At 32.2% G+C, this 17,233-nt stretch overlaps 1 protein-coding gene across 1 annotated transcript in view; it reads left to right on the forward strand.

Moving 5' to 3' along the window:
* Positions 1-16,661, forward strand: part of LOC111004066 — a 29,732-nt gene extending 13,071 nt beyond the window's left edge. Inside the window, exons 3-8 of the mRNA XM_022274900.2 lie at positions 6,261-6,325; positions 12,195-14,503; positions 14,828-14,953; positions 15,103-15,178; positions 15,336-15,506; positions 15,645-16,661. Of these exons, the coding sequence (XP_022130592.2) occupies positions 6,261-6,325; positions 12,195-14,503; positions 14,828-14,953; positions 15,103-15,178; positions 15,336-15,506; positions 15,645-15,814 (2,917 nt within the window). The 3' untranslated portion in view covers positions 15,815-16,661. The remainder of the gene's footprint in view (positions 1-6,260; positions 6,326-12,194; positions 14,504-14,827; positions 14,954-15,102; positions 15,179-15,335; positions 15,507-15,644) is intronic.
* Positions 16,662-17,233: the final 572 nt, after the last annotated feature.

Below are 17,233 nucleotides of genomic sequence, written 5' to 3' on the forward strand. Positions count from 1 at the left end.
GCATCGATCACGATACAATCAATGTTCCACTAACATTTCGGCACCTACGATACAATCGGAGATCGACTACAAGATGAAAGACTTTTTTAATGCTGAGCAATTAAATCCAATGTGCTGGGAAAGCTTGCGAAATTGCAGTAATGCGGCTACATATCCGCAATCCACCTTGATCTCGGTGAATTCCTTGAGTAAGAGGCGGAAGCGGTGAGCTTCGCTCTCGTCTCTGGAGTATCTAAAACAATTTTAAAAACATTGACCTTTGAATAGCATCATTAACCTATTGCGACATAGGTAAATTATACATTAACATGTTAATTACCTTGTTTGCGAATTTGATTGATGATCGACGACATTGGCACACGATGGTCGGCCCACTTCACAGGCGTGTTCCATTAACTTATTAACGCATTTGATGTGACGCTTATGAAAGTGAACTATTCTATTTGCATACTTTTAGACTAAGTGAAAACAAATAGTTTTCTAATTTACACGTAAGTGTGTGTAATTAGAACAGGGGCCAGTTTGGTTAGCTTCAATACACTATAACGGTCGATTAAACAATACCTAATCAGCCCCAAAAATTCGTTATCGAATATATTAAAGAGGTATTTTACAGGAGCTGCAAAAATTAAACAATCTGAGCCGTTATTTAAATAATTAATAATAATACGCATTCGATCAAACAGATATTTAGTGTCTTATTAAAATAAATGCAGAGTATAAGCAGTGAATTACCAGAGTGTTTTGAATTTCAATAGTTGCTATACGTATAAGGTCATCCGTTTGCGTAAAACATTTGCAATTTGCACTAAATAGCAAATTCCGATGTTAAATTGCATACTGACCAAAATTAGGTATCAGGTCACTTTTTATTCAAGAAATTCTTTTACGGGCTTTAAATCTTGTACGTGCAAAAAGTGATTTAAGACATATAATCCTGACGTTTTAAAATGTCTTTAGATTAACTACAATTCAACTGATAATAAATATTGTTTATAGAAAGGTGCCTTAAAGACAAGGAAATCTCTCTTAGCTTATACAAATAAATATATTGATCAAATAATCAGTAGAGTTTGAAGCTGTTTTTAGGCAAATGCATGATTTTGTTTTTATTAAAAAATAGAGCCAAACAATACATAATAATAAAAAAGTTCGTATAATTATTTGTTAAAGGCAAAAATCCATATGAACATTTTCAGTATAAAGGTATATTCTAGATAACTACGCCTTTACATTGGCGAAATGCAGTGTGGGAGCGAATATATTTTTTGCGGCGGTCCTTCAGATAAGTCTTATATGTAATGAAGCTTCTGAGAAATGTTCTAACGGTACTGCACTGGCCTTTGCAGTTTGTACCTTATTCCCGGCCTCTCATGAAGCTGTAAATTATACATTTATAGTTGTAAAAAATATCATGTAACATACTAATGACAAATCTATTCAATAATTGATGAGCGCTTGTGAGAAAATAGGAACGCTGGATGTAATTATTGTTATTGATAACATAATATGTACTTACCTACCAGGATAGGAATAAAAAGTTAGAAAAATGGTACATAATCATTAAATAAAAGGATTTTCATATAGTTCTATTAAAATGTGTAATATGAAACTTAAGCCGTATTTCTTAACTTAACCTAAAATAATGCCGGTTTTAGAAGTATTCTATCTTATATCTTTTATTATTAATAATAAAAACATACAATATTGTGGGTTACCCTTCGCTAAGTCCAGGGCTGATCTAATCTGAAATAATTTTTAACATTTAATGAAATCATTATTGTTTTTAAATATTCGAGTTAGTAAGCGTACATCTCAACACGAATTTTCAGTTTTGGTATCTTTTACATTATAATAAAGTTTTAGGTAATTCAAATACGACAAAAGTTCGGTTAATAATAAAACGTAATATTAACCGATTATTTAAATTGAGTTCAATTTAAAAGCATCAAGTTATTATCGATGTGCTTAGGATAATAAGCTTGCTTTAATTAAAACATAAATTGAAAAAAACAAGACAAGTTTATTTATATCATGGACTAAAAGGGAAGGTTGAAAAGCTCAATGTTATCTACATGGAGTGGACTGTGGATTCCGGTTTGTCCCAAGAAGGCAATTTACAGATATAATCAGTCTATTAAATCGTGTATTCTAGCGAAATATCAACGAATTATACAACAATATGTCTTGTCATTTTGGTATAAAATCATGAATTCTTTACTAAAATTTTTAGGGAAAAATTTCGGTATACATAAGTTGTGGAGGCACTTTATTGATGGAAATTAATTTGAGAATACATTTTACTGTTATGTAAAAAGTAAAACTATTACAAGCTATAGTGCTTTTAATTATGAAAAATTACGTAATTATGTAACTTATCAATAATTTTAATTTTTGGTTTATACCAAAAATAATAATTTATTGGCACTACAAATTGATTGTATTTGCTAAAGATTTCATGTTTCTTTGATCATTCGAACAGTTTTAAACACATTTTGTCGATTTTTGGATCTGAGTACAATGCCTCACAATGAGAATCTGCATACAAGCAAGGTAAAGAAGCGTCGAAAAAATCTGTTGGCGAACAGTGGGAGTTTTACAATCTCAGGTTTTTTAGGAAAACATTGGCCTAATAAAAATAGTATTTTTTTTTAGTAAGTAATTGTGTTGCAATTGCCACAACAACAATAAATAAACTGACAGGAATATATGTTGTCGTATTAAAGCTTAATCTTTATCAAGATAAATTATTATTATGTTGCATGTTTCCTTATTGACCAAACAAAGAAAAAGGCTAATGGATAAATGTCGAGTTAAATCTTGTTAAAATAATTATGATCCTGCAATTTTCAATTGGTTACTTTAAACTGTCTCTATGGATTGGGAACACGATTAATATTACATTGATTTAGGTTTATTATATATAATATTTATTTTCATTAGAAATAACTACTATTGAACCAAATAGACTTAAAATAATTTTCTCGTTACATTTTTATACAAAGATTTAATTTGCTATTATAAAAAGGTTTTTATTATTAATTGTATTTTCGTTTGAATTTACTATTCTACACATTATAAGGTTTTCCCAAATAAAAACTTTAGACCACAATACTAAGCCGAGTGTGTAAATTTGTTTATCAATACTTGCATTCATATAATAAACCATTTTATACAAAGCAGAATATATTATTCTTTAGATAAAGACATTTCCACCTTTTTGCATCGCGGACTTCAAAATGCTTGCGCACGCTTGGCATGAGCACTGCGCAAGATTAATTTTATTACTTTAAGATATTCGATATGGTCGAGATAGGCTTGATTATCATTTGAAACGCAATGTAAGACGTAACTTGCCTTCGATTAAGAGCATAGATATTTACAGCTCTGGGTTCATGGCGAACTACTCGCATTCCACCGTATTAAAATGTTATATAGAAAATTCAAAATGCATTTGTAACGCTTAACACGAGCATGTATTTTTAATAATAATATTTGAAGGCAGGCAGGAAGGCAGTAGGCAGTCGTACTGCTGAACATTTTGTCCGGTGTAATAACCATATATTTAGTGATAATTATATTCTATATAATGCATAAGGAGTAGAAGAATGGAGGTAGTAGGATTTATAGAATGTTACTAAATACTTGCGATATAATATGCTTAGAATTAGGATAACAGTCAATGTGAAGCCCTGAAACTCGAAAATGGGGCAATAAGAAGAAATATTCATCTGTTTTGTATCAGATTTTTTCCGAAATAATTAATGTTTAACGCTGGAAATCAAACCTCAGACACAAAAAAGCTGCAACTTAACCAATTCGACTTAGGGTCCTTCAAGAAAAGAGCGTACCAATTCTTAAAAGGCCGGCAACGCACTCGCGAGCCCTCTGGCATTGAGAGTTGCCATGGGCGGCGGTATCACTTAACATCAGATGAGCCTCCTGCCCGTTTGCCCCCTGTTCTAAAAAAAAATAAAGAGTAAATTTATATATAACTAAATTAGCTGCGTAAATTTATTTATTTGTATTAATTCGAATTGGTCTGTTTGCGACAAAATATTGTATCGTGAAGGTTTTCCGGTGAACGCTGAGTATGCGCTTGAGAGGTGCAGCACCACTGCGGTGGAGAGGAGAGGGGAGGTATCACGATGTGGTTAACCTAGGACACGCTTAACTTACTTTCGCAAAGTGTTTAACACTTGATAATTTTATGTAGACTATATTATTGTATATTATTACTAACATTTATTTATTTATAGGAAGTATATTTTTTAGACGCATTTAAAATAGTATGATGATAAATGTTAGTTTTAGCGGGAAGTTGGTCACACTTTTTATTGGTTCATGTGTAGTTCTTTATTGGTAATTTTGTTTTTTACTGCTATTGTATTTCGTCTGGTGATGTGGCTAAGGTCACGTTTGACAGTAACATAACTCAAAACACGTAGCAAATGAAAATAAATCGAACTTCGTGGACATTGTTTTTTATTTTTTAAACTGTTGGTGGCCGATCACAAAAGTGAAAGGTTGATCATTTTAAATGTACGACAATTTTTTTTAAATTTAATCTGAAAAAGTGTTATACACATCGTACTATAAATTAATATGTATTTTATAAAAAACTTACCCACACCTTAAATTATATTTAGGCTACGTGCTTTGGGCATTTTAAATTCGGTGAAAAATGTTTTGTAGCCTAAAATTAAAAAAATTAAAAAATTAAAAAAAAAGCATTATGTTACGCAATCGTATAGTATAATAGAGAATTCAAAAAATATCAAAATGTATATTTAATAAAAGCAATCTATTATAAACCGTTTGAGTATAGTGCCATCTAGCGCTAACATTTAGTATTAATAGCTAAAAGGTTCAATGGCTGTTACTCATGGAACTTTTGCACGGTGAGATTAAGAAACGATATTTAATACGAACTATGTCTTCCGTTTGTCTAAATCCAATACGTTTTTGACACTAAGTCTCGCTTCGGAACCCGTATTAATTCTGAACCGATTATAGATTCTTTTCTTCTGATCTGTATATAGATTTAAATGAAAGTTAGCTGTTACCTTTCGGAGCTTAACATATTAACAACCTTCGGTATATTATGTAAGAATTGCATGTAAGGGTCTTTTAATAACGATGCATATTTTTAAATAACACTTTAATTCTTTTGTTTTCGTCAAAAAAACCAAGGAGAAGGTTTACAGGTACTTTCAGTACAAAGCACAATTTTAAGATTTTTTTTTCCAATTTATCTGTTTTAATTTTAGTGAATGATCGTCTTTGTGTATTCGACTTACAGCAGTGCATCTATGGATTTTTTTCTTTGTGTTAAATTAACTCAAGAAAACAGATCAATAGCCAAAGCAAAGTTGCCATTATCAAACACAGATTAAGGCTGTGGGTTGAAATATCTGTAGTATATAATATTTTCCCCAACCCCCTTCCTTTAAGCCTCACATGATTAATGGACGATCCCATAGTAGCCCGACAATTTCAGGCCTCATTTTTTATATCATCTCATATGAGTTAACATAAAACCATTTCGAACTTTTCGTTTAGTGTTTCGGTGACTACAGTCTTTTGACATTCAGGTAGTCCCTGACGGCGTTGGACCCTGACATTTTAAATTGTATTCATTATTTTTTTTACATACGAAATTGATAATGTAAACTTTTTTAATAACGTTTATTGGTTTACATACTAGATATAGTAACGAATTATCCACTATGTATCTTTTCGGATAGAAAGAGGTATGTTGTATTAAATATTTCTAAATACCGTTAAAGGTGGATTATACATTCCCATAATTAATTCGATGAAGCCAGCTTCTGAGTAAGAACGTGACGATAACATGTTATTAAAAGGCACGTGCTGGGTTGTTAATAATAATATTATAAACAAATCCTTATTATAAAATCTTACGATCATTTTATATGTACTATATCAAATAAAATGGATATCTAGGACAGATATTTTCCCATTCCCATTCCCTTTCCCCCATTCCATTATTTATCTATACTTGGTTTATTTATTGCATTTACGCCAAAGGTTTGACTCAGAATCAAAAATGTTGGTTAATGCATAGAAGCGATTACCTAGTTCGTAAGTAAGAAACGTCGGTGAAAGAAAAGATCTTCGGGACGTTTAAGTGGAGAAAGAAATTGGTAAATAAGTAGTTTTACTCGAACATATCTCGTAGTTTGTAATATAGTTTGGAAAATCTATGAGCAGATAACTTTTATTACTTATTTTCACAGGAAACAACGACCTGACAGCGATTCACCAAAACGAAAGTCATCATTCGACAAAAATTATTGGAATGGTGAGTAAAGGTTTTATTTTAATTATCTGGCGCATGTTCTCGTATTTCGAATCGCGGGTCTAATATTCCAGAATGTTAAACGCAAAACTAGTTTCGCGATCTAACCTTTCACATGACCTTTAATCATACTTGTAAATATAATTCTTTGAATTTGGCTGTGCTTTATAAAGCACTTGTAATGAAGATTAACTTGGCATACGTTTTTGAATAACGTGCATTGGTTTTTATTTAATCAATAAAAATAATATATTTACTGTTACTTGTTTTAGCGTACATTCGACTAAGTTCTTAATATACTACGTATTGAAATAAATACTGCTAACTAACCCAATTGTTAACAAAAATAATTTAGTCATACTTCACCTTAGTAGTAGTAGTAGTATTCGTTTGTCTCTTTCTGACACATTGTCAGTAGTTGACTGTTTTTGATTGACACAAAAGAGTATATTTAGTTAATTAAAATCAATGTACTGATTTAGTTTTTAAAAGGATTTCAAGACTTATAATTTTAAATAATTTATGCAAACGGTTATTTAATTATGGATGATTAGATTAAAATTACGCTTGATAATAAAATCGTTATTAAATATTAGTAAAGTTCTAATCATGTTGGTGGTGGTACCTAAATGGTACCTACATAATTATCATTTAACAAATCAACTAGGATGTTTTAAAAATTGAACTAATTATTTTTTTTAGTTGTGGATAATATATTTATATCCACCAAGTTATAAAAAAAATATTTAACAATTATTCAAGCTTACTTATATATAGTTAATATCTTAATGCAGGTATGATATTTTAACAAAGTTCGTTAGAAATATTTTATCGCTATCTTTTTTCAAAAGGGCACCTTGCAACGTTTGTTTCGAGGCACCTGTTCATTGCTAACACATGGTGTGACCTTTACTTAACTTCCTTTGAATAAAGCTTGGCAATTCCTTTAATTTCCTCTTCCGTTGCCATGAATTGATGGTTTTTTAATTGGTTTTGTTAATAAAAATTACTAAAGTAAAAGCTTCTTACGTTGTTATCTTATATATATGTATATCCTATAAGTAAATTGTAAGAAAATTAACTACTTTATAACTTACACAGAAAATTTTGATATAAATGAACTATATTTTTATTATTAATTAGCTACCCCCGCGAACTTCGTTTCTCCATAATGTGTTTTTACTAAGCCTACCTTTTTAGTATATATCATACCATACCATGTTATGTATATAGAATACTTTTTAGCTTTCTCTGTGATTTTATCTCTAAGAGTTCAAATCTTTTTGGTGAAGTTTTTGGTGAACAAATAAAAAAATAGGGGTTGATCGTAAAGGGGTTATTAAGTTATGTATGTATTTTTGTATGTCGTATTTAACAAAAATAAAAACAAAACAAAATTTCTAAAAAATAAAATAAAAAATTGAGATTTACCCTTAACATTTAGGGGATGAAAAATATGTTGTCCGATTCGCAGACTCAACCTAAAAGATACGCGCACAAAATTTCACGAAAATTGATCGAGCCAATTCGGAAGAGTTTAATTACAAACACCGTAACACGAGAATTTTATATCATAGATTTGTATAGCCTGATAATTTGTACATATGAAACTACAATATATTTTTAGTAAATTTATTTGCCCTCACGAAATGATTCACGTAATCGTTTAGGAACTCGATGTTTTTGTTAATAAAATATTTTAAACTTCCTTCAACACAAATAATCTTGTGGAAAGTAAGGCGAACTGAATTCCTGCTGTCCGCTGCACGACCAATAATGTAACAACCGCGACCTGCCTCAGAATTCATTGTTCAACATTTTGCATGCCGCAAATTGCAATTTCAGATTGACATTTTATGATTGAAAGTGATTGGCTGTTCTTTTACCGTACAAGTAGTCTGTCTATCTGTTTGGTTATTTTAATTTATAGAGCTGTTAACTTTAGAAAGACGCCTCGTTGTTACCCGGACTATTAAGAAACCATAATGTAACGCATTCCGTTCAATATTTAACAAAAACATTTAATTTATAATTGTTAATGTCGATTAAGGAAATACTTTTTCTCTAGCCTAAAGTCGTACTAATATAATTCCTTCTGAAATATAAATTATGCATCGGAAATATTTAAAGTACAATGAAAGTGATTTATATTTTAACTCAACGACCTTTAGTTACAAATGTTGCGATTATGGCTTGTTTTATCTTAGAAATATTATGTAAGACATGTCATTGGAGAAAGTTAATTTAGTTTGAAAGTGAAATCGATTGAACTTTCTTTTACTCTCATAGTCTATTATTTAAATAATCGATGAAACTGATGATTATTAAATATTCAAGATGCCCAGATCATCTATTAGATCTTGCTAAAGGTCATTAATTAATTGATTCAAGTATCAATCAACCACGCGATGAGATGATAACTTTTGGGCCGGCAATCTTTTTATTGCATCTTTCACTTCCATTGAGTATTAAGAACGAATTCCCACGCGTACAGGCTGCACGCACTTTATGATATTATAAATACATATTAAAAAGTATTTAATGGCAAGAGGGGAATGTAAAAAAATGTGCAAACAAGTTAGCAAACACGTTGGAGCGGTTCAGATTGCGAGTCGCGAGGGAGGAGAGGGTCCAGCGGCATTCCAGCCTCCGGACGACGTCATCTTTGCGCATTCTCTCGGTTGCCTCCGCTTAACTTGTATGCAGCGGACCGTGAGGGAATTAAATGAAAGCTTGCCAAATTCATTTTAATGGATAAACAACTTACCTGCTGTAGGCTTCGTGCCAACATACAAAACGTAGCTTTTATTGCATTTTTATGCAATAGTCGGAGCTGATTAACTTGGGTCAATCTTTGATTGTATAATTGTATTGCTGTTGCAAATTGGTCCTAAACAAATTACAGAGATTTTGTAATAAGTTAACTTCCGCATTCCTTGTAAAGCTACGTTCCTTAAGATTTGCTTAAATTTAGCTACTTTGGAATGACGAGGGAAAGAAATTATAATCAAGTTAAAAGGTTAACTTTAAATAACTAGAATTTTACAAGATATATATATATATAAACATATATATGATAAAAAAGCTTTGTAATAGTTGCATAGGTTTCAAACGTATTTTAGCATCTTTTTTAATGCTTAAGAATAAAAACGTATTAACGGAAGTAGAGCATGGCGCAGGGCGTCGCGACCCTGACATCTGTAGTGCGCGGGCGCCGTCTGCGCTCGGTCGCCGCCCTCCGCCTTCCTCTAAATATAGAAAGATTTAGTGATCGATGCTTAGGTCCACTCAAATCGATACTAGAACAAAGCCGGCTTGACCACTTGCTAAGCGACACGTTCCTTCACATTTAATTATGAAAATAACTCACAGCTCCACGTTAACGTATAGAACCGAACTTAAAAAGGAGTTTAAATTATTTTTACGTTTCTTCGGTTATTGCTAACCAAAATGTATTGGTAAAGTGTATTAGAGTGTGGAGAGTTAGCAGTGAGGTCCTGTAAATGGTGACTAGTGTTGCGGAGGGTGCGGGGAGTCGTGTCCGTCCCTGGTTCGGAGCAACGCCCCCGTCAAGGGCGGCGACGCTGCAAAATTCTGCAAGTCCGTGGCAAACTGGCGACTTAGTGCATCGCGTTCCGCCGCGGCGGTACCGCGTACGCCGATTTAGCCTTCATACGCGCAAGCCGCAAGCGCACACGCAGCCCTATGTTAAATAACTGTTATTTCGGACTGAAATGGAAGTGTTCCGCATTCCATATTCGATCTTCCTCGGCTGAGTCTCGCTTTTCGATCCTTTGTTTTTCGCACATTGTTTTTGGATGTTTTTTCCCAAAGCGATGAAAGTAAGTTTGTGAATGAACGTGAACCGAAAACTGGTTTTATAAACGAAAGTGCAGTGTTATGAATTGATGTAATTGGATTTTAATTCAGGAGATTAAAGTTACACAATGTTGGACACAAGGAGGCTTCCGAGGCGCTCTATGTCTTTACTTGGTTGGTATATTTTTAAAGATACAATCAAAATACTTATTGGAAATGTAACTGATTGTAGAGATAATTCCTAACTATTTGTAGGGTACTTTATTCGAATTCGATTTTCGTATAAATATTCATACTTTTTTTTAATTGTACCTAATATGAATTCTTTAGTTTGTATGTGTTATTAAATTCAATCTAAGCCAAATACTAAATAAAGTTCGAAAAATCGAATAATTTATTCATTTTTGTATTTTTTTAACAAACACGTAATTGTATAGAATATAATAAAAATAATCATAAATTTAGTAAGTATATGTAAAATTTAATTTCTGGCCTATTGAGAGTACGATTAGTATCGTATAAAAGAAATGTCTATATTATGGACAACCCAGAGAGAACTTTAAAGATTTGGCCGATACTGACCTTCTCTTAAACCAGATTTGTTTGTACATATAGCCTATATGTAAAATGTAACTTGCAAAAGCGAACAATAATAGAGAAGTTTTGGGAAAGGTTTTGTTGGCTACCTCTCTATATTATGAGATAAAAACAATATCCTAAATTCTACAATCGGAATTCTTCTTCCTTCTATGTCGTAAATCTTCGTACTAAAAATGATCTAGAAGACAATTTCTTTATTATACTTTGATTAAATAAATAAAAGAATATTTTTTAGTCTTTTAAGAACGTTAAAAATCCGTTAAATTTCAGAAGGCTTGTTGATTAAAAAAATTTACAGAGATTATTTGTTATGGACGAATTAATGTTAAAATAATATGAAGTGGGGACAAGATTTTAATTGTACACCTCATCATAAGTAAATCTATAGGAGTAGTATGCGTAGATAAAATTATGAAGTACATATTTTTTTAGTGAGATGGGATTTGGAAAAAACTTGTCCTTTAATCTGAACAATGATATTTTTTTCTCTTTTTACTCGGTTTATAAACCTATAGCAAAAACTTTACCACGTACCACTCTCCTTTTTTTAAAGTTGGTTAAAAGTAACAAAGTCGACAACAATAAAAACAAATGCTATATAAGCATCTCGATAACACTTATTTATGTTTCCGTTCTTAGATTGATTTTTTCTTAATATTCAATTTATTTAATTTCAATACACGTGATAATTTGTAAGGAGTAATGGAAAGTATTTTGAAATTGCAACTGTGCAAATGAATTCAATGCCTTCATTGAGTTCAACGAAAATTATTTTAATTATTTTAATATTAGTAAAACATTAAAAACAGTTGTTCAAATAATTTAAAGTGTGCCATATAGGCAAAACCTACGCTCAGTTTGCGTTAAAGTATTGCTATATCAAGTCAGTGTGATAAATGTATACTAAAAAGATATTAATATTTCATACGAAGACCTATACTGTAGTTAACATTCGGCACTTGAAACTTCACCCAATTGAGGAAGAAAAGGATGGTATCGTTAATTATGCTAACTTAATTTACATCAGACAATGATATTTTAACGCATCCATAATTTGATGATCATTAAGTCTATTATTTGGTTATTTATACGTGCATCATCAATATATTTTGTAATAGTGAGGTAATAAATGACGCATCACTTAGTGCATAGGCAGTAGCCATAAAATTGCTCAATGGTCATCTGTTTTAGGATATGAATCATGTTGTCTCAACATTTCCAATATTGACTTTTGCATAAATAGTAGTGCGGCAATTATTTAGTATTTTTTTAAATGCAACATTTACTTTGACGTCGTCATGAAAAACGGTAGAGTAACTGTTCAATATTTTTATCCGTCCTCAAAAAATAGAATATTTTTTTATTTTTATAAATACTAACAAACTAAAGAGATATTATCTTGGTGTTACAAATAATATTTTTTTTTATTAAGTATGTAAAATGTATGTTTCAGAGCGCCTACATCGCAGCGATGTTGAGGACAAAAGCCTTTCAAATGACGAGGCACCGATACCGACGTGTCCTCGACAGCCTCCAGACGGTGTGGAAACGCCTTCTGATGCGATTGAGAAGATACCAGATTTACCCACTAGATTACCCCCACGCTTGCCAACAAACTGGCCGACCACTCGCCCACGATTCTCATATACATCTAGAACTCAAGATGCGAGGAGCGAAGCCAGTGTAAAGGATAAAATAGCGATGTTTTCATCAGATCTTGCAGTATCCTCCGATCGCATAGACAAATGTGGCACTTTGCCAGTCAGATCTCACTCTACTATAAGAAAAAGTGTTACACCTTGCGTCAAAAACTATACGGAAATATCGTCGTTAGATAGACGTCTGACGAAATCACAAGATAACCTTGATGAAACACCACGGACGTATAAAAGACACACGGAGCGACCTGAGGTTTTAGGTGGTGGTGAAAATATAATAATAGAAACTAAACCTATAAAATGTATTCAAAAAGAAGTATTGCAGAAACCATTATTTTATGGCAGTACCAATACTTTAGCTTCAGAGGCCACATTCTCAAGACCTGTTTTCCATGGACGCAGTATTAGTGAAGATAATAGTTCCAAACATTCGGGATCACACAAGTCAAACTTAGAATATTTGATAGAGCAACGGAAAAAATCAATGTCAAAGTTACGAGGATTAGTTATACCTGAAATGCAAGCACCCATTATAGATTTACCTGAAATAAAAGTCAAAGACAACTTATCAAAAATGTTCCTACAAAAATCTATAAACCCAGTTAAGAGTGAAAATAAGGTCAGCCATGTAAGAGCAGTACCTTTCAATGATAATAAATGGAAAACAAACTTCTTGCCTAACAATCTCCCCAAGTATTCGCCTGCTTTTAAAAGGAAGTCATTGCAAGTTTATACACCAACATCGTGCTTATCTAAAGAATCAACTCCGGAACGAAAATTCGCTGAAAAAGTGGAAACTATAAATAAAATTAATGCTGTTCAAAGTTTGCACAAACCCTTAAGGGCATCTTCAGAGATATCCAGAACAAATTACTTTAATTCTCCACTTGTATATAAGCAATACGATAAAAATAATTTTAATAATATACACAACTATAAGAACGTTGAAGTTAAAATTTGTACTGCAACTGAGGTGGTTGACAGTGACAATGACTCAGCGATGAGTTCCACTCAATCCAGCTATCGATCTTCAGCTTCATCGCCAATGCAGCACTTAGACCACGTGGAGTCTGACAGCTCTCGCCTATCACCCAAAATTTTACACTATGCTACTTACGTAAAGTCCGACTTTTTAGCAAAACCAATCCACATTGATAAAAATGCCGACGAATACAATAAACGGAAGGTTTGCCGTTCAGTATCATCAGAAACAAATGTATCTCTCAGTTCTTCAGCTGGATCGGGTGCAACCTCCGGATCGCAGGCGAGTTGTAGTTCTTTAGAAAGTTCTGTTGCAGACTCAGACAAGAGAAGAGTTTCAAAAACGTATAATGTTGATACAATAAATAGAAGGAATATCCTCGCTTCTGCAAAATGTAGGAGTGGTAGAGATGCAAAGCTTAACTCTCCAGTAATTGAAACTAAATTCTCTCATGAGCCTCATGACAGATCTCCAAGCCCAATTTCTAGACCGCCTGAACGCCTTTCTACGCTCCCATGCAATGTGAGTGTCATAACGAATAAAGGCGACGGCAGGCGACGCAATAAAATTGTTGTTGAAAGTGACTCCGACTCTGAAAGTGAAATAACTGTTCGGCAAAGAAAATCTGATTTTAAGAATTCAAGATTAAAACGAAATTTGTCAGCTAATAACAAAACAAAACAAAATGGTGTTCCTGTTGAAACTGATAGAAATGATGAAGTTCCACAAGTCATTAAAGATAAAATAATGAGCGAGATTAATAAAGCTGGACTGGATGATTATAACAGGCTAAGTAAGAAGACTACTCTCGAAAACAGCAAGGTTTATCCAGGGACAACACTAAATAATCATAATTATAGGAATGTGAAAAACGAAGAAATGATTAATACTAGTTTACAAGGGCAGAAAGATATTAAAAGTAGAATCAATGTAAAATCTACTACACCATTAAACCTTAAAAGCACATCATCTCACTTGCCTAAGCAAGAATGTAAGCAACAACAAGAATGTAAAGATAATGGTAAAATTGAAACTGAGATAATTCATCTCAAAAAAGAAAATGGGTCAGGTGTAGGTCTTATATTAGCTGGAGGTACGGATTGTGAGGCAAAAGACGTTACGGTGAGTAGTTATTACCTTTATTTAATTTAACACATTTAAAAAAAATATATTCTTACATAATAAACTCCTACTGAGGAGTTCATTTGATAGAACTTTATAGAAAGAAATCATACACGATAAAATATTTTATCGTCTATGATTTCTTAAGATTATACTGACCGACTACGCAAGGAAGAAGGGCAATCGTGATTGGGAGATTCCAATTCAAATTATATTATATCGTATAACTTCTTTTGGAGCTGCAGTAATTCGCTCATTTGCGGATTCAAAGTGGATGGAATCTTAACTGAGCTAACACTGATATTAATATTATGTTATTTGCAGGTCCATCGTGTCTTATCAGACAGTATTGCAGCCAAGGCAGGAATAAAAAAGGGAACAAAAATAAAAAGCATCAACGGCTGCCCAATGACAGGCCTTACGCATGCGCAGTCTGTGTCGATTTTAAAGGTAAAATATTAGTTTAATACTTACTACGTTTTTGGAATGGCAGTGAAATTTTAGAAAAACTTTAATAATAATATATGTATACACGTATATAACCATTAAAGACAATAGCTTTTATAGGGTTTAGCATTTGAACTTAATATTATTTACAGGAGCAACGCTCTGAGGTCATAATCGAAATTGAAAATGAAAGAAACGGAATCTCTCAGAATTGCGACTCTGACAAAGGTATGTTTATAGATATTTTTGAAAAAGTGGCTTACGTTTTATTTTGGGCCGAGTTGTAAAAATCCGTACCTTTAATTTCTCCTAATGTGATAGCATTACAAACATCACATTTTTAAATATTATTTAATATAAAGTAAACGTATTTTTTTATTTACAGCGGAGTCGAAAGGCAAAACCAATGTTAAGGATGACAAGAAATCCAATGCATCAGTAGTAACTGTCCTTTTAGAAAAAGCCGGTGGCGGTGCTGGATTAGGATTTGGACTTGATGGTGGGAGGGACTCGCCGAATGGAGACAAACCACTTACGGTTAAGAAACTATTTGCAGGTAAACATTAATATTGCATTTTAAATAGATATGATATAAGAAAGATTATTATAATTAAACTTATTTTTTACTAGCCCTTGTCTTTAGTAGCCCTTAGGAACCTAATCAAGCTGGATATTATTTATTTCTTAACCATAGGTGGCGCTGCAGCTCAAAGTGGTCGTGTATTGGTTGGTGCTGAACTTCTCTCCGCGGGAGGACAATCGTTCGAAGGATTCACACGTACGCAAGCGTGGGCGGCTTTAAAAGCTTTACCTGCTGGACAAGTTGCTTTAGTATTGAAAAACCCCGTAAATTCCAATAACTAGCTTGGATCCAGATAAACAAGCACTCGCTCATGGTGGCTCTTAACTTAATATTGCGTCAATCACAGTCAGCGGTATAAATATCTGTACTATGGTGTGGTCACATATTGAATGCTTGAATTTTGCGGTAACAAAATAAGAACATTTCATAAAGGAATTCATTTATTTGTAACATGCAAGTTTACGAATAGAAATCGTACCTTTTGGCCACTGGTTCAGATGAAGTTTTCTGTAGAATTTGTGCTGAGAACTTATTAAATAATCTCTATGGTCTGTGAAAGATTGTCTATTCCGTGGAAGCGTATTGCGTTTAAAACGTATCCTAGTTAACCCGAAGACTGTAATTGAATTGAATTATTCAAATGTTTATTTATTATTTAAAATACTAGTCTTGAAGTAAAGTAGCTGTAAGTATGATCTAGGATTTATACAATATGTATTTGTATTAAGGGCGTGCCATTGGAATCAAAATTCCTATTGCCAGATTAAATTTCGCATTAATCCATTATAAATAAATTTTCACTCCTTAAAAATGTAGAAGACACTATTTTTTATGTTTACGAATGTTACGTTATTAAATAGTACCTAATAGTAACTTTGCTTTTTATTATTTTTTGAATACCAATTAACAGATTCCTTGCCATTCCTAACTTTGAATAATAATGTTATCTTGTTAGTTATTTTTCTAATACTTTATGAAATCATGTAAATAGATGTTACATTTCCTATTTTTCTAACTTGTACATTTTACTAATATCGTTAAAACACTTAAAGTGTAACCGCATAATATTTATAATCCGTAAATATACTTTGAAATAAGTGCTATTTTTATAATAAATTTTTCTTAAAAATCATGTAGTTTTTATTAACATTTTCGATTGATAAATTTTTTTACAGAGATCTAAATTAATCGTAATAATATAGTAAAGTGCTGTATTAGTTGAATGTTATGAGAATTTTATATTGGACACACATTCGCTACTTATTCAATATTACAGCTATATTGAGATAAATTAGAAAAACCCTGTCGGTGCCAATAATTAAACCAACTTCTTTATTCAGTATTAAAGGCAGGATTTTTTTCCAGTAGTAGCGCATACCATGTGTATGTTACGAATGTGTTAACGAATTCACTCAAAATCTGTTAACACGACATCGACGGGACTACTCATATTTGGTCGTACAAACCTATAGTCGTTATAGCCGATGACGTTGATGACGACATATATATAAACAATTTCGTCGATAACAGGTTTCACTGTAATATAAAAAAAAATCATTCACTTGTCGAAACAATAATTCAAATATTGGAACGTTTATAAAGTCATATTAACTTAGAGTGATATACTATTTAAATTATTTTCTTGAAGACTATATAACTATTACAATGTATGGTAAAATTATTATCATTACGTTACTAAT

This window comes from Pieris rapae, chromosome 1, assembly GCF_905147795.1.
Source record: "Pieris rapae chromosome 1, ilPieRapa1.1, whole genome shotgun sequence".
Classification (NCBI taxonomy): Eukaryota; Metazoa; Arthropoda; class Insecta; order Lepidoptera; family Pieridae; genus Pieris; species Pieris rapae.